The 18,524-nt window shown below is 44.1% G+C and overlaps 1 protein-coding gene across 2 annotated transcripts in view; it reads left to right on the top strand.

Moving 5' to 3' along the window:
* Positions 1-18,524, top strand: part of DENND2A (DENN domain containing 2A) — a 98,846-nt gene that overhangs the window by 16,606 nt on the left and 63,716 nt on the right. Inside the window, exons 1-2 of one of the 2 annotated variants that reach the window (XM_061165931.1) lie at positions 12,885-12,946; positions 16,379-17,536. In XM_061165931.1, the coding sequence (XP_061021914.1) occupies positions 16,509-17,536 (1,028 nt within the window). In that variant the 5' untranslated portion in view covers positions 12,885-12,946; positions 16,379-16,508. Of the gene's footprint in view, positions 1-12,884; positions 12,947-16,378; positions 17,537-18,524 lie in introns of those variants that run through there. The other variant, XM_061165930.1, reaches the window with a different exon arrangement.

Below are 18,524 nucleotides of genomic sequence, written 5' to 3'. Positions count from 1 at the left end.
CCTGCTTGCCGCCCTTGAAAGAAGAGGGGTCAGGCCTTCAGGTTACTGTCCCCAGGGGTACTGGCACCACTGAGTAGCAGATTCTTGCATCAGACTGTGAGAGATGTTGATGGGGTGGTTCTGGTTGAAGGTACTAAGAGAGCAGATAACAAGGTTTGGAGGAGAAATATAAAATTTGGAGTAGAAAGATACAAATCATAAGATTCTCTATTCCGCTACCTAAACACTGTGATCTTGGGCCAGTCTCTGAAGCTTAATCTTCTCTTCAAAATAAGCCTAACAAGAATTACACCTGAAAATCGGGAGGAGGGCAGAGGCTTGTGTATGTTATAATGCACATATGATGTGAAAATCAGGTGCTGTATGAATGAATGATAAACTCTTGCGGGGGGGAGTCAGAATTTTGAAACTGCATTCAAATCATAGCAGGTTCAGAGGGCATTTGGAGCTCTTGAGGGGCAGTGGTCAGATCCTTCAGGGGCTGCTGTCAACCCCTCAGGGCTGCAGCCCCTCTGTGGAACTAGCTCTTGCCTGCAGCTGGATTTCTGGCTCTGAGAAAGACCCATGTCATCCGCAGTTTATCAGGACTGCAGGCACATCAGATCTGCAGTGTGATCTTAACTTGAAAACCTTTAGGCCGGTCAGTAAATCCCCCATTTATGAGAAAGTCTATCTTTGCCCTAGTGATTTAAGATAGCCCCGTGATCATATGTAAAGTCCTATGAGTACTTGGAGGACTTCCCTGTAGCTCAAACGGTAAAGAATCTGCCTGCGACGCAGGAGACCAGGGTTCCATCCCTGGGTTGGGAAGATCCTCTGGAAAAGAGAATGGCAATCCACTCCAGTATTCTTGCCTGGAGAATTCCATGGACAGGGGAGCCTGGAGGGCTACAGTTCGTGGAGCTGCAAAGTGTCGGACACGACTGAGTGACTAACACACACACACGAGTACTTAGGTCTATGTCTAGACTATCTGTTCTATCAATCCATTTATCCATTCTTATGGCAGTGCCATCCTGTTTTAATTGTAGAGGCTTTATAGTATGTGTGAATATCTGGTAGGGCCAGTCACCTCTGCCCCTCAGTTTTTTTATTTTCCTGTGTTTTCCTAACTCTTCTTGCATATTTGGTAATCTGGTTTTAAAGAGTTCAGTGTCCTCCTGAGAGGTCCTGGTGGAGGGTCAGGAGTCAGTTGGGGTTGAGTTGTCTTTTGGACCTGGGTGTGCTGACTTACTTCAGTTAACTGGTTTTGTAAGATTCTGTTTTCTTTTAGATTCATAAGCACTGAAGGCTTCTAGTGGCTGGATAGCACTCATATTCCCTGAAGCTCCAAAAGAGCAATTCAGAACACTCTTTAATTGAAGGAGAATATTAAAACTTGGTAAATTTAGATAAAAGAGTACGTGAGTTTTCTGTACTGTTCTTGCAGCTGTTCTATAAACTTGAAATGCTTTTGAAATTAAAAAAAAATTAATGTCATCCTGCTTCTGGTAACATTTGGTAAAAACTTTCAGAAACCTGTACAGGTTGTGTTCAGATTCTGCCTTAGTTCCCATCTCGATTGTGGAAATCTAGCAAATGAGTTAGGTGTCATTCCTTAAAGAATCAGTGCTGCTTTTCATTTAGTGGCTTGTCCTTCCTTAAATATTTAGCCATTTGAAGATTATGCAGACATCTGTGTTTTTCACCCATACACCCCAAAGCAAATTCAGCCCACCCTCTAAGCCCAGATACACAAAAACAACCTGCTGTCACCTGTTTTGTTTATCATATCATGTTTTGTATTAGAGACATTTGTTTACATCTTTTTTGTGTCAGCCTTTTTTGAGATTTATTTGACATTTAACATTGTGTACTAGGGGCTTCCCTAGTAGCTCAGATGGTAAAGCATCCACCTACAATTCAGGAGACCTGGGTTCGATCCCTGGGTCAGGAAGATCCCCTGGAGAAGGAAATGGCAACCCGCTCCAGTATTCATGCCTGGAGTATTCCATAGATAGAGGAGCCTAGTGGGCTGCAGTCCATGAAGTCGCAAAGAGTTGGACACAACTGAGCGACTAACGCACACACTGTGTAAGTTTTAAGTATGTACTCGATGATTCGATATATGTGTATGTTGTGAAATGAGTGCCATATTCGGTTAGTTAACACATCCATGATCTCACACAGGTAACTTTTTTTGTTTGTGTTGTGAAAACATTTAAGATCTACTCCTCTCTTATTAACTTCCAAGTATATAATACAGTATTGTCATGTGAATGACATGACATTCACAGGATGAGGATGAAAACTCTCAGGGGGCAAGAAAAATGATTTATTTCACATTTCCCCTAGTATCACTTAGTTCCTGTGGGAAGTAAACACTAATAATTGGAAGAATGAATTACATGAGTCATTTCCCTAATAGCCATAGGTTCCCATATAATCTCTTTGAACCCACTGAAAGAGTGGGTTCTGTACTAGGAAGTGGTTACTGGAGACCAGGATCCAAGTCTTGGTGGTCACTAAGGGAAAGGAGGTAATGAGAATAAAGTACCACTTATCCTTCTGTTCAGGAGATACTATGGCAAAGCCAAACAAGTAATGAAGTGATGGGCTCAGCTGAGACCCATGCCCTGCAGTTGTGGTTGTGGCTGAAAAGCAACTGTGTGGCCTGTTGGGAGCACCAGGGCAGACCAGACACCCACAGATAACAGTAGAGTTTACATTTTTCCCCTGTTATTTACAATAGTGATAATGTTGTTTAGTCACTAATTCGAGTCCCAATTTTTGCGACCCCATTGACTGTAGCCCACCTGGCTCCTCTGTCCGTGGGATTTCCCAGGAAAGAATACTGGAGTGGGTTGCCATTTCCTTTTCCAGGGCATTTTCCCAGCCCAGGGATTGAACCCACGTCTCCTGCATTGGCAGGCAGTTTCTTTACCACTGAGCCACCAGGGAAGCCAATAGTGACAATAATGCGTGTGTGAGCTCAGTTGCTCTGTCTTGTCCAACTCTCTGTGACCCCATGGACTGTAGTCTGCCAGGCTCCTCTATCTGTGGAATTTTCCAGCTAAGAATGCTGGAGTGGATTGCCATTTCCTCCTCAAGGGGATCTTCCTGACCCAGGGATCAAACCTGCATCTCCTGAGTTTCTTGCATTGCAGGCGGATTCTTTACTTCTTGAGCCCTCTGGGAACCCCCATGATAATGCATGTTTATTACCAAAACATTGGAAATATATTTTTTGTTGAAAATATAGATAAGTGAACAGAAAAAAAATTATTCAAAGTTTCTTCACTGATGACAGCTACTGTTAATCCTTTGTTTTATTTCCTTCCAGTCATATTCTTACGTGTGAGATTTTGTCTAGGAATTGATTTCTTCTCCCCCCCCCACCCCCTTTAAAAACATGTTTTATTCATATTGTATGCAAGCTTTTGGGTCTTTTTCCTTTTGTTTAACATCACAACGTGAACTTTTTTCCATTAGTAATAGTCTTTTTTTCTTTAGCTTCTTAATTTACTTTTTAAAAATAACAGCTTTATTGAGATATAATTCACATATAGTTCAATTTACACATTTAAAGTGTACACTTTAATGGTTTTTAGTGTATTCACAGAGTTATGCAACCATTATCACAGTCAATTTTAGAATATTTTCATCAGTCCAGAAAGAAACTCCATACTCGTTAGCAGTCACTCCCCTTTTTTCTCACCCACCCACTTGGGGCCTAGGCAACCACTAATCTACTTCCTATCTCTATAGAATGGTAGTAGTCTTAAACATAATTTAATTTGCGTCATAATATTTCATTGAATGTATTATAGTTTATCATTACATTGCTTGACACTTGAGTTGTAGTTTTCAGTATTTTAAATAAGATAGCCATGAACATTTCTGTGTACATTTTTCCATATACAGGATTATTCTTTAGGTAGACTCCCAAAGTACAGAAATGTAGACTCACAGAACCATGAAAAGAGAGGCCCACAAAGAAACCCTCAGTCTCTCTCCCAGATCACTCACTCAGTATTTATTAAATTCAGCATGATGTAAAAGGATAAACCAATTGCTGATCTCAAAGAGCTTAACAGCACCCAGAATAATGAGCTAGAGTCTAACTCACATCTGGTTTAGATAATGTAATATGAGGCCACGGAGATACTGTCTAAGGAGCACCAGACTTTGGCTCAAAACATAGACTCATTCCTGGTTCTGTCACTTAAGAGCTGTTGTATGAACTTAAACAAATGACAGCTTCCCTCAGCTTGATTTCCTCATCAGAAAAATGGTAGGAGCGTTGACCCTGACTTCTGTAGAGGTTAGAAATAAGAAGTGGCTTCTGGCCTAGCCAAACACAGAAGGAAAAACAAGTTTAATGTTTGGGAGCTGAAAGAAGTTAGAACCTGACACTTCCCAGTTTGGTGACCTGTAATACCTAAAAGCAAAAAGAAGTGTACTTTTTTGTTTAACAGAAAACTACATACCTGAATCCAGATTTTTAAACCATATTTTGGCAGTGTTAGCATATTTTATCACTCTCATAACTCCTACTGTTATGGTTTATGGCAAACTCACAGTAACTTTTTCTAGACAGGTGACATGAGTAGTAATGAAGCCTTAATTCAGGAGGGCTGACACCACTAAAACCTTATACGCACAGTAGTTTAGTGTTCATAGGCAAAATGGCCACCTAATTGTACTTTTCGCTTTTTATCCCCCCACAAAATGATGAAGCCAAAGCAACATATGGAAGTATTTCCCCATTGTAAGTGAGTGAGGGGAAACGCATGATTTGCAAATATTGTCAAGTGAAAAATGTGTTTCCATCCTGCTAAGGTGGCCAACTACATCTCTCTATGTAAGAATGTTCTGCAGATGTGAAGAACTCCTTCCCGGGTTTACTAAAAGAACAGTAAACATCTTTTACTCTCTCTGGCCTCAAGAGCATCACAAAGTGTGGTCCAGTCTACAGGTTGAAGCCCACAAATTCCCATTGGTTTCATTTGTCACAAAACGGACAGGTGTGGGTCAAGAAAATACTGATCAAGTTGTTCAAAGTAAACGTTATTGTCTGTAACTGGGTATTCATACCCATAGAAAGTCTTAAATTACTCAGATCTTGCTTTTGGTCTTGAGGCCATCCCTGAGAGTGAAAACAAGCCTTGTTGTTGACGCCTGCCTGTATAGGGAGGATCTATGAAAGAGCATCTTGGAGCATTTACACCTGGGCTCGAGGGACAGGAGCAACTTGCTGTATGCTGATAACGCCTCCATCAGATTTCAGAGATGCTCTGAGGAACAAGAGCAAACAGACACAGTGGAGTAAAAGGCTGCCTTACAAAGGAGAGGGAAAGGAGAGTAGATCTGTTGCTGACTGACAGTGCCAGTGACTGGAAAAGAAACTCCAGGGTTCAACTCTAAGCCTATGAATTCCCTGGGAAACTTATAAATGCAGATTCCTAGGCCCTGTTCTAGCAGTCTGATTCACTCAGTCTGGGTGGGGCCAGGACTCCTCACTTTTAGCAGCTGTCCCTACTGATTAAAAAAATAGTAACAGCAACCTCATTGAGATATAGTTCACATACCATAAAATTCACCCCTGTAAAATACAGTTGTGTTTTTAGCATATTAGCTATTTATTGCAACTGTCACCACTATCTAATTTTAGAATATTTTCATCACTCTCCTCCCCCTGAAAATCCATACGTATTAGCAGTCATTCCCCTCTCACACACTCCCCCCTCACACAAGTCCCTGGTAACACTAATCTACTTTCCATCTCGATGGATTTATCTGTTCTGCACACTTCATGTAGATGCAATCATACAATATTTCTTTTGTGTCTGGTTTTTTCCACTTAGTGTGTTTTATTTTTTCACTTAGTATGTTTTTAAGGTTTATCCATGTTGTAGCATGTAATGCTGCTGCTGCTGCTGCTAAGTCGCTTTAGCCGTGTCCGACTCTGTGCGACCCCACAGACGGCAGCCCACCAGGCTCTGCCGTCTCTGGGATTCTCCAGGCAAGAACACTGGAGTGGGTTGCCATTGCCTTCTCCGGTAGCATGTAATAGTCCTTCATTTTTTTTAATGGCTGAATAATACTCCATTGGAGGAGGAAATGGCAACCCACTCCAGTATTCTTGCCTGGAAAATCCCATGGAGCCTGGTGGGCTTCGGTCCATAGGGTCGCCAAGAGTCAGACAGGACTAAAGCACCTGAGCAATACTCCATTGTGTGGCTCAACCACATTTTGTTTATCCAATCATCTGTTAAGTATAAGAAGATAGTATATGTGTTCGCTCATTCAACAAACTTTCCTGAATACTCTTATTTGATTTGGGGGAATCTACGGGGCTCAAAGCAGAACTCCTAGAAATAGGAAGACTTTGGTTGTTCCTAGAAAAGCCGTTACCTTGGCTTTACCTAGTGTGTGTGCTGAGGACCTGGTGTCTGGTCATGGTGTGAAGCACGGTTTAAGCATTTGGTCCAAGAGTGCAGACTGTGATTTTGCCAAATAATGGCCCCTGGGTGTGGTTTTGAGGCAGCATGTAGGCTTAGGTTTGTTATTCCTCATCTACTTCAGAATCTCCCATCTTCTTCCAAATGTAGGGGGGAAAAAAAAAAAAGGCCTTTTTGTGTGTGTGTGTGAAAATATTCCCCCCAAAAAAGCTGTTATGTAAAGAACCAGAGCAGCCTGTTTTAATTTTAAAAATTATTTTTGTTTGACGATAATGAACATGAAGCATTAAGAGGCTCAGGAATGAGCTTCGCTAAGCAGTTAGACACAGCAAGAGTTGTATTATGTGATTGTGTGTGTGTGCTTTCCCTTCTCAACATACTTTCTGAAAGCAGACACCTTCTGGGTATGCTGGCTAATGAGAAAAATGCTCAGGGGGTTCCCTGGTGGCCTAGTGGTTAGGGTTCTGGGCTTTCTGCTGTGGCCTGGGTTCAGTCTCTGGTCAGGGAACTGAGATCCCACAAACTTCTTGGTTAAAAAATAACAAACACTCAGCTGAGAAAATAACTGTTTTTGTTCTGCTGTAATTGTTATAGTTTCTTCTCAGTTCTGTTGCCTGCTGTTTATAAGCTGATAAAACTAAGTTATTAGAATCATTAAAGCTGGAAAGCTTGTTTTATTTGCAACAGAAATAAAAACCACTGAAAATTTAGTTTTGTTAGTATGATATCATTTATGATATAAACTGTATTTTTCACTCAGTATCTCAAGTCTATTTTATGAATCAAGTTTTATATATATATGTTTACCTATATTTCGGAACCCACATACTAGCCTTAGAACACTAAAGGCACGGGAAAATTACAGTTATATATATTTTATTCCTCACTTCACCTCCTCCACTGCCCAAATTTATTTTTTTCCCTTGAATATCCCTATACTGTATTTTCAGTTGAGATAGAATTCACATAAAGTTCACCATTTAAAAGTACACGTTTTAGGGACTTCCCTGGTGGTGCAGTGGTTAGGACTCCACACTTCCACTAGTGTGGGGGAAGGTTTGATCCCTGATTAGGGAACTAAGGTCTTACATGCTGCCTGGCATGGCCAAACAATTAAAAAAGGTAAAAGCGTGCAGTTTAGTCATTTGTGATGTATTCACAGTGTTCTGCATCTGTCATTACTATCTCTTTCCAGATCACTTCCATCAGCCCCAGAAGAAACCTTTACCCATTAGCAATCATCCCAATTCCCCCTTGCCTCCATGGATTTACCTATTCTGGTCATTTCATATAAATAGAGTCATGCAATATTCCTCTTGTATCTGGCTTTTTTCACTTGGTGTGTTTTCAAGGTTCAGCCATGCTGTAGCACGTAGCATGTAGTGACCCTTTGTTCCTTTTAACATTGAACTGAATAACATTGTACTGTGTGGCTAGACCACATTCTGTTTGTTTATCCATTCATCAGTTGATCGACATTTCCAGATTTCAATTTTTATTTAAATCACTGTTTTTATAAGATTTGGGGAGGGGACTTCCCTGGTGATCCAGGGGCTAAGAGTCTGAGCTCCCACTTCAAGGGGTCTGGATTTGATCCCTGGTCAGGGAACTAGATCTCTCATGCTACAACTAAAGACCAAAGAACCCGCACAACTAAGACCCAGTGCAGCCAAATAAATTAAATATTTTTTAAAAAGAAAGATTTAGGGAGAATCAGTTTTTCCTTCCTTCACCCCCACCCCGTCTCCCTGTGGCTTAAACATGCCCAGATTTTTTTATAGCAGTCTCTGAACCAGTACTATTCTTTTCTTAAGTGACTTTGATAGCAAAATTTCTATCCACCATATGTTACTATCATCTCCCTGTTCCCAACATCAAAACCCCACCAGAGCTAAAAAGGTTATTCCTGTTGGGTGATATCAACAATCAGTAGCACCCTATTTAATTTTTTAAATATCACAAGTGGATAATTAATTAATGCCCAGAACAAAATACGAGCAGTGCTTCATTGTAAGAGGCCAGGCCTCAGACCACGAGCAGCGGTCTTCCTGGGCTCCTGGTGCTGCAGATGGTGCTGGCTCCAGCAGGTGGATTTCCTACCTGCCTTTGCTGCTCCTTCAGCGGCAGTGCAGGAGGCAGAGCGGCAGGTTCGGGCCTGGCTCTAGAGGAGTTAGCATCTGCCAGCTGGGGGCTCCTCGCTTCTTTTCACCCAGGACTGCTCCGCTCCCTACTCAGGCACCCTCTGATTCTGCTGTAAGAACTGCTCTCAGGGAAAGATCTGATAAGTCAACTGCCTCCTTCCTGTTTGTGGAAATACACTTTACATCTCTTTGAAAATCTTGATCCTTTTGGGGGGAAATACTTGTTTTTAAATTAATGATCTCACAGATAGTACTCCAGTGGAAGTCGCTCGGTCATGCCTACTCTTTGCGACCCCATGGACTGTAACCTTCCAGGATCCTCTGTCCACGGGATTTTCCAGGCAAGAGTACTGGAGTGGGTTGGCATTTCCTTCTGCAGGGGATCTTCCCAACCCAGGGATTGAACCAGGGTCTCCCGTATTGTGGGCAGACGCTTTACCATCTGAGCCACCAGGGAATGATCTCACAGTTAGTACTCCAAACTCCCTTCAAGAGAGTGTTTTCAGAGATCAGGCTGGAGTTTTAAGCCTTAGTGGGTAAACGTGAAGGGGTCACAAAATAATATAGCATTTTGGTCTCCTAATGTCAGTCTGGAGCAGTTAAAATTTTCTGTGGGCTTTTGAAGTTGTTTAGAAACATCTCACTTTTTCTCTCTTAATCTCTCTTAATTTTCTCTTAATCTCTCTTTTTCTCTTGAAAAAGTAAAGGTAATTCAGAAAAGTAATTAGGATTAATAGGCTGAGACATTTGAAGGGAGTTCCTAACAGATTAAAAGTTTAGAAGACTCTCCCACCATCTCTTAACTTCACCTGAGCCCTCCAATCAACTTGGCATTGAGCCCAAAGAGAAACAGGAGTCAAGAACAGATTTTACAGTATTCACTTTAGCAAGGAGAAAAGCAGGATTCAATTATGGACTAGGTTGATAAATATAATTAGCTATAGCTGTTGGCATTTTAAAAAATATCTTCTTCAATTTGTAAAACAATTAAAAAATTTCTGGAAATGTTTGTAGATACAAAACACATGAACCTTCACGTGCCCGTCACCTAGCTTTAAAATTTTGTGTGACATTTTATTCTAAGATTATTGGTACTAATTAAGCTCATCTAGTGAATGGAAAGTTCTGTTTTTGTGGTAGTTGAATGAGAAAATGTATTACTAGTCATGCATTCATAATACCTACTTCAAACTAGCCTGTTTAGATCACAAGGCCAAATTACCTAGCAAGAAATAAAAGAAACTTTCTATTGTGTAAAAATCACCCAAGGCCTTTGATTTACCATGTTTATGGTTTTGTTGTTTGTTTTGGCTGTGCTGGGAGGCTTGTGGGATCTTACTAATAGTTCCTCCAACCAGGGATCAAACTCGGGCCTCAGCAGTGAAAGCTCCAAGTCCTAACCACTGGGCCACCAGGGAATTCCTTGATTTACCATATTTAAATACAGGTTCCAGGCCGGCCCCAGACAGTTGGTTTTGGTACACTGGGTTGGTGCCCAGGAATCTACGTGTCTGACAAGGTTCTCAGTTTGACTGGATCAGATCCTCAGTGGACCACACTTTAGAAAACAGCTCCATTTTGCAATCCCAGATGTATAAAGTGATAGAGAAGTTTGTCTTGGTAACTTAATTCGCAGAGTACTCCCATCTAGCAAGTTAGGCTAGGCTTGTCACCTAATTGATGACCTTGAAACATCAGAAACAAAAGGCAAGTGTCAAAGTTTTGTTCGAGCAGCGTTTTCCATTCTCCTATGAATTCAGAAATGTTGGTGAGCTGGTTGCTGAGTGTGCTCAGGGGTCTGTGCCCCGCTCAGTTCCAGCCCCTTAAGCCCACTTGAACTTGCTTCTCAGACGAGGGCATCAGCTGTGTCTCTAGAGACTGTGGTTTTCAGACTGGAAGTTATTATTGCCTGATGGGAATCAAGTTCACTTAAGTCCCATGTTTTTTAAGTGTGTCTCTGGATCTTTAACCTCAAAGTTCACCCATGGTTCTCTGTGCATTAGACACAGTGGGCTTTGTGCTTTTTGAAAAAGCTGTGGCTTCCCGGGAACTTCAGAGAAACCGTTTCCTTTGGGGAGAAAGGGGGGTTGTAGGGCTGATGGTGACCTGAGCACAGTCCTGGTGCTCTCTCCCCGGGGGCAGATGCCATGCCTTACTCATCTGTGAATCCCCACGGCATCCGGCACAGGGCCTGGCACCTATTCCTAGTGCCACTGAGAGGGTGCCAGCCTGAAAGAAGAGGGTCGGCGGCGAGAGTTGCTGCTCATGTGGAACAAGGCTCTGTCGCTGGGGGTTGGTCTGTGTGGAGGCGGAGTGCCGACACGCGGAGGGCAGTGGGGAGTGGCTGTTATCTTGAGTCTGATGGGGCCTCTGCCAGAATCAGGACAGAAGGGCAGTGTCTGTCAGCCCAGCAGAGTGGAGAGGCTCCAGAAGCTTTGCAGAGCATCATGAGAGGGGCACTGAGTTCCTTCCTGTCCCTCAAAGGCCTCTCAGGACTCTCCTTTCTAATGTGAGGGGAGCCCTGGGGCCCGGCTTCTTTCAAGAACCAGGCTTGCTTTCAGCACCGACATATCCCAAAATGCATGGTGCCACTCTCTGGGGAATGGGGCAGCTGGGTTCCCTGCGCACCCAGGCCCAAGCTCCGTCCTCCTCTCCAAACACATGGTTTCTCTTGATGTTTTCTCAGCTCACCATTTCCTAACTTTCCTCTTTTTAATTTGTTGCTCATGTTCGTTCTTCTTTTTCTCTTTCTCCCACTAGACTTCCTCTCCTCATTCCTAAGAGTGATATGCATGTCTTAAAGCCTGGCCCTTTGGTTTCTTGGGGGAAGGCGATGCCTAGGCTGGGCCTTGGGGAGCCACGCTGTCACCTGGCAGGTAAACCATCCTGGGAGAGGGGATAGGAATCTTGGAAATGTGAGAAGGAGCTGGGAGCAGGATTTCTGGGAGGTTCAGTTAGGGTTTCCCTGATAGCTCAGTTGGTAAAGAATCCGCCTGCAATGCAGGAGACCCTGGGTCAGGAAGATCCCCTGGAGAAGGGATAGGCCACCTACTCCAGTATTCTTGGGCTTCCCTTGTGGCTCAGCTGGTAAAGAATCAGCCTGCAATGCAGGAGACCTGGGTTCGATCCCTGGGTTGGGAAGATCCCCTGGAGAAGGGAAAGGCTACCCATTCCAGTATTCTGGCCTGGAGAATACCATGGACTGTATAGTCCACGAGGTCGCAAAGAGTCGGACATGACTGAGCAACTTTCACTTTCAGTGGAGAAGACATGTGAATCTCCAGAGTCTGAGTATTCTCCAAACCTCTAGTCAAGGAGTCACCTTCTCTCCATCAAGTGGGACCCCAGTCCCTCGTGTTCATGCTTTACAGAAGAATTGCAGGGCGGATCCTGTTGGCATTTGCCGACGGGTCTCAGCTTCCTAGCCAAGTCCACCTAAGCCATGCTTGTTTGTCCTTGTGATGAGAGACACAGAGTTCTGCAGGGACTTGCTATTGAAGTAGTACATTTAATCAGTTACTTCAGTTCATTTGGATGTCGGGCCCTGGAGTTTTATAAAACTGCTGCTTCTCCACTGAGACTGCTCCTTTGGTACCCGCATGGTCCTTAGCATCTTGTAGGTTTGAGATGTTCCGTGGGAAGCCTGGGTCTGCTAGGATGGTCTCCTAGTTTTCATAGACCAAACAGATAACCTGGTAGCTAAGCATTTGCTGCTCCTGGATTCTGAGCCTCTGAAATAGTCTCTCCATGCAGGGCTCTAAAGCCAAAGACAGTGGGTTTACACCCAGCGTCAGGGCAGCAGCAGAATAGAATAGCTCTGTGTAGGCATTGCCACTTGAGCAGGTGGTTTATTTCTTTTTTCAAATTAAGTAACAACTCTTCTCTTCTTTGGGGTCTATTAGCACATCACTAGTTCTTACAGAGCCTTGAAAGAGTGTCAACTTGTGCTGGTATTTGTTCTACTTTCTAAGATTACATGGTTTTTAAAAATTTTTGGTTACTTCTATCTAAAAGACACACACACACACACACACACACACACACACACACACGCCTGCACATATGAGAAGCATTGGCATGGGGGCTGAATCTGGGTGGACCGCAGATTCTGTGCCTCTGACCCCACCCTTCTCTGCATCAGGAATTCTATATGGTGCAACCCTGTCACCCGCTACTCCGGGGTGCAATCCGCCAGGGATAGTTTGGGGTATGGGCCCTGCATTTGCTGCCATGCTCACTGAGTGTGCCCCCCTGGCCCCCAGGCAACTCGGAGCTCCTCTTGGTGTTGACATGATGACTCTGCAGGCCGGCCAAGGGCAGCCACAGCCAGACTGAAAACCTGGGCTACGAATTGGCTGACAAGTAAGAACTTTTCTCCCCCGTGACTGCAGAAGTTGGCCCAGATTCTCAGTCTCTTTCCTTTTTCCACTGCCTTTCCCTCCTCACGAACCCCACCTCCCTGAGCTAAGGAAGCTTTCTGGTCTAAGTTGTTGTGATGAGCGCCCTCCCCTGTAAACCATCTCCTGACTGTGCCCAGTCAATGGCACAGGACCGCAGTGGTCAAGGGGAGGTCTGGCTGATGCCCAGGGTCCATTTCGGGCCTTATCCCCATGTGTGCCTTCCAGTCCAAGGTTTATTTTTCTTTTTAAAAAACTGCATTTTGTTTACTGATTTTTAGCTGTTTATTTTGTATTGGGGTACAGCCAGTGAACAATGTGATCATTTCTGGTGAACAGCAAAGGGACTCAGCCGTACCTACACATGTATCCATCCTCCTCCAAACCCCTCTCCCATCCAGGCTGCCGCATAACATTGAGCAGAGTTCCCTGCACTGCGCAGTAAGTCCTTGTTGGTTATCCGTTTTGTTCAGGTGTTTTAATTACTGTTGAGCCCTAAAGCTTTGCGATTGCACCTGTCCACACAGCCTTTTTGCCCATCTTATATTAGCAGGGTTGTTTTCTCCCCAGATGGAGCCCTTTCCTCCAGATCCCTGTCTCACATTCTGCAGTGGAGTTGGCAGTCGGTGAGCTGTTCACAGCTGTGCATCCCAGTCCAGAGCCCCTTCAAAGGCCACAGAATCCTGGAAGCAGGAACTAGAGAAATTCTTGGGTCCAGCAAACATGTACAGAAGGCACTCTGCCCCTGGTTTCATCATCCTTCCCGCTGCTGCTTGAGCTTTGTAATTCCAGGGTAGTTTTCTAACAGACTAGCCTTTTTTCCTCTTCAGTTTTTAGATGGACCCTCAGTGATTGTAAAGTCACTCCAGATGTTTGGGATCTTAGACAGTAACTATTACAATAACACTAGCTACCATTTATTGCTAACAAGACTTATAATGTATGCTGTACTGTGAATACTTTACATATATTAACACATCCTTTCACTCATTTAACTTATTGACTACCTGCTATGTATTGAGCATAGCGAGCAAAATAAATTTGGCCTCTGCACCAATAAAATGGTGCCGTATTCTCATTGTAAGGTGAAAAAAAATGAAACCAAGGTCCAAACCCAGGTCCCTTTAACTCCAAAGTCATATATTCATCTACTGTCAATATTATTTAATAGTACATATGATGTTAATGATTATATATAATATCATCAGTTCTCACGAAGTGTGAATTAACTTGAATTGTGTTTTTAATGTGTCCTATCTCTTCATCTTACCTCTAGACAGTAAGAACAAGGATTTAAATTTCTGGCTTTTGAATTCTCAGGAGAATAACTAACTGATTCTAACTCTGATTCTGACTAAAATTTGAATTCATGCTAATGTCCTCAGTGGTGACAGAACTATTAAAAAAGTGTTTCTTTTTGTAAGTGCTCTGTTATGAATGGTAATTGATTATTTAAATAAGGAAATCTGTTTTGATAGCCATATTTAACATATGAAAATTTGTTTGCAATTTCATAAGTTTCTGATTTATGCTAAGCAACCAAGAACAACAACATAATTTACATGTTAATATCTCAAGCCAGGAAGAAGTCTTTATATAAACAACCGTTAGTCTCTGGACTAGAAAGCTAGATAGTAACAGGATGTGTGAAATTGCTAGTTACTCATCCCTCATGTGAACCTTAGCTGGAGTTTCCGAGAGCCTGTGTATTCAGAAAACATGCACCATGAAGTCGGTCCATGCACGATTGCTCATCTTGGCACATTTAAGGTCACTGTGCTCAGTCATGACCTTTGCTGGTGGAAGAAATGCTTTGCATTTCAAAACACCGATACTCTCATGCTCATTGTTGTTCAGTCACTAAATCATGTCTGACTCTTTGCAATGCCTTAGACCGCAACACACCAGGTTTCTCTGTCCTTCACTACCTCCCAGAGCTTGCTCAAACTCATGCTCATTGAGTTGGTGATGCCATCCAACCATCTCATCCTCTGTCACCCGCTTCTCCTCCTGCCTTCAATCTTTCCTAGCATCAGGGTCTTTTCCAATGAGTCGGCTCTTCACATCAGGTGGCCAAAGTATTGGAACTTCTGTTTTTTCTTTCTAAATAATTTTTAACATCTTCATGGCACTAACTAATCTTCTAAAATCATGTTTGGAGGCCTATATCCCCACATGTTTGTGTTGAGTGAGCCCTTTTTGCAGTGATGAAAATTGTTTTCTACTCCATCCAGTATAGTAACTGTTAACCACACATGGCTACTGAGTTCTTGACATGTGGCTGCTGCAACTGAGGCACCAAAGCTTTGATTTAATTTGATTTTAGTTTAAATAGCCACATGTGGCTAGTGACTACCATACCAGACAGTGCAGTTCTAGGCCATGCAGGAAATATGAATCTGCTCATTTACTCGCTTATTCATACAACAAGTATTATCAACCACCTACTCTGCCGGGTGTTGTTGGGGTGCTAGGGATGAAGCAATAGACAAAACAAAACGATCCCTATCCTCCCAGAGAAACCAGTCTAGTAGGGTTTTCATTCTAGAGGAGGTTCCAGTCGAATGCAGCCAATCATTGTGGCTTTACCCACTCAAATCAGGACAATTTATCAAGCCCAGAACTAGGGAAAACTTCATGACTTATGGCATTTGTTGTAATTTTTTTGTTGTTGTAATTTTTAAATAATCATTCCAAAGGATCTTCTGTTGGTATAATCTTCTATCTCATGAAACTTCTATTTTCATTGGGAAAAAGCTAACAATAATAATAACTGCCATTTATTGTACACTCACACCATACTAGATACTTAATCTGGGCTAGCTTATTAAGTGTTTACAGCCACCTTGGTAGGTATGTTTATTGTTATTCCCATTTCACAGATGAGGAAACTGAGGTTTAGAGAAGTTAAACAACTTAGCCAAGGTCACACAAATGGTCAGTGGTTGAATTAGGATTCACACCCAAGTCTATTGAATGCCACAGTCCAATAGCTCCTTTCATTCTGTTACGCTGTCTCCCCAAGAGAAAAACATAAAGTGATTTTTTAGATGGTGGTTTCAGTGTTTGTGGCTTGCAGCTAGTATCTAACATTTATATCTGAAAGTGAAGGTGAAAGTCACTCAATCATATCTGACTCTTTTCGACCCCATGGGCTGACTATACAGTCCATGGAATTCTTCAAGCCAGAATACTGGAGTGGGTAGCCTTTCCCTTCTCTAGGGGATCTTCCCAACCCAGGGATTGAACCCAGGTCTCCTGCCTTGCAGGCAGATTCTTTACCAGCTGAGCCACAAGGGAAGCCTGACAATTTATATCTAAGTTTTAGCAAATCGCTATGATGTGTCAAGAACAATAACCAAGAATGCCTCACTCAGTGTTTGTCTTTCTTGTTTAGGGTCAAGGTGGACGGTCCGAAGACTGGGGGAGACGCTCAAAGGCAGCCATTTAGGTCCTCCATCCCTTTCCTAGAGACTGAGCAGGATCCAGCCTTCCGAAGAAGCCCCCTGGAGAGCCTCCATAACCTGATGCTAGAGCCAAGAGTGGACTGTTTTCAGCAGAACATGTTCAGCTCAGATATGATCATCAGTGACTCAGCTTCAGATCTCAGTGCTAAAGGATCCAGCAGGGCCAGCAAGAGGCAGCTGGGCAGTGTTCAGGACCCCTGCCCTCCCACCCAAGGCAGGGCCCGGCACACGTCCCTCAGCATAAAGGACAAGATATCAGAATGGGAAGGGAAACGGGAGTTGCCCACTCCTGCCCCTGGCAGGAAGGCAGATGGCCAGGAGGATTACCTGATGTCCTGTGTGACAGAGAGGAGAAGCAGTGATGGTTCGAGGACTCGGGTCACCGAGGCCCAGAACGGAGCGAGGCTGGACGTGGAAAGTAGAGAGGATGAGCGGAATCAAGTGAAGGTCAGAGCACAGGATGCCGAGCAGAGGCCGGACCTGAGCCAGCCAGCCCGGGAGCTGGCTCCCAGCTTGGGCAGAGGCCGGGAGCCCAGGCTTGGCAAACAGCGCTTTCAGAACGATAGCCTCTCTGTGCTGAAGCAGGTCAAGAAACTCGAGCAGGCTCTGAAGGATGGGTCTGCCGGGTTGGATCCCCAGTTACCAGGCACGTGTTATTCCCCACACTGCCTGCCGGACAAGGCCGAGGAGGCGCCCACCCTTCCTGAGCACCGTGGGGGTGGGAGCGGCTCAGAATTCAGAGCCCACCGTTTGGACCTGGAAGCCAGGGAGCCTACCCTTGGGGCTGCCGAGGAAAGGAAAGGCTTGTGCAGGAGGCCCTGTGACCAGAGCCTGGAGAGTGTGTACAGAGGCTTGGAGGACCCCCCCACAAAACCCTTCATCAATCCCTTGCCCAAACCCCGGAGAACTTTCAAACACGATGGAGAAGGGGACAAGGATGGGAACCCAGGCACGAGCTTCCGGAAAGACAGAAGGAACCTGCCTCCTCTGCCCTCTCTACCTCCCCCGCCCCTGCCCTCCTCTCCCCCGCCCCCCTCGGTGAACAGAAGACTGTGGAGCGGGAGACCAAAAGCCAGCGCTGACCACAGGTAGGTGACCAGTGACTTTATGCCCCACGGCCACTGTCTGTTCTCAGCCTAACTGTTTATTAAACCATCGGACCTTGTAGTTAGTCGAGACCGTCCATAGCTTAAGATGGTTCATTGATTAAACCTGAAGACATGGTAACTGGTGTACAGGTGTCTTGTGCTTGTTCCTTGTCCTCAGAAAGAAGAGTATTCACTTCGAAAGATCACCCTGTAGGTGTGAATGAGTGCTTGTGATTCAGACAGTAACCAAGAGTTAAATGGAAACGTGTGTTAACACTGGCAATGTACTAATTGATGCCATTCTGCCTCTACCACCCCCACCTTGTGCGTGGTGCTCCAAGTCTCTCCTCCCTCTTGCTTTCGTGTTTTTTCTTGGTATGGACTCTAGAAACACACTGCCTGGCCTATCCTGGCCCTCTCACGGTCTGTCTAACTTGGAACAAGTCACTTAACGTCTCGAAGCCTTGGTTTTCTCATTTATACGTATAGATGCTCACACGGTAAATATTCTGTAATGTTAAAATACCTTAGATAATAAAACCTGTGAATGCTTAAAGGTAAAAATCTGTGCTTTGGAGACAGTTTCTTTTCTGTTCTGAAACCTGATCTCTAGTCTGATTCTGTAATGTGCTCATTGGTTTGATACCTCCTAATCTGGAAACCCTCTACTGAGGAACAGCTCCTCCAAATAGCCGTCTGTCCCTGCTGCCACCACTGCTTCCCGCCTGGGTTTAGCTTGACTCCCTGCAGTAGGGCTTTTGGTACTAATCCTAGAGCTTCTTTTGGCCAAGTCCACCTATGACCTCCATCCTTGCCAAATCCAGTTTGTCAGTTCTCTGTGCTTTTCTTGGTTGACCTCGCGTAGCCTCTGTGGACCAGCTTGACTCACACCCCCGTGAAATCCTGCGTTCACTGTAGGCTGCTAGACCTCCTGCTTTCCCGATAGTCACACTTCACTGGCTGCACCTCCTCTCCTTCTACCTGTTGA

Source organism: Dama dama, chromosome 18 (assembly GCF_033118175.1).
Source record: "Dama dama isolate Ldn47 chromosome 18, ASM3311817v1, whole genome shotgun sequence".
Taxonomy (NCBI): Eukaryota; Metazoa; Chordata; class Mammalia; order Artiodactyla; family Cervidae; genus Dama; species Dama dama.
Note: the sequence above shows the minus strand (reverse complement) of the source record. Positions and strands in the feature narration are given on the sequence as shown.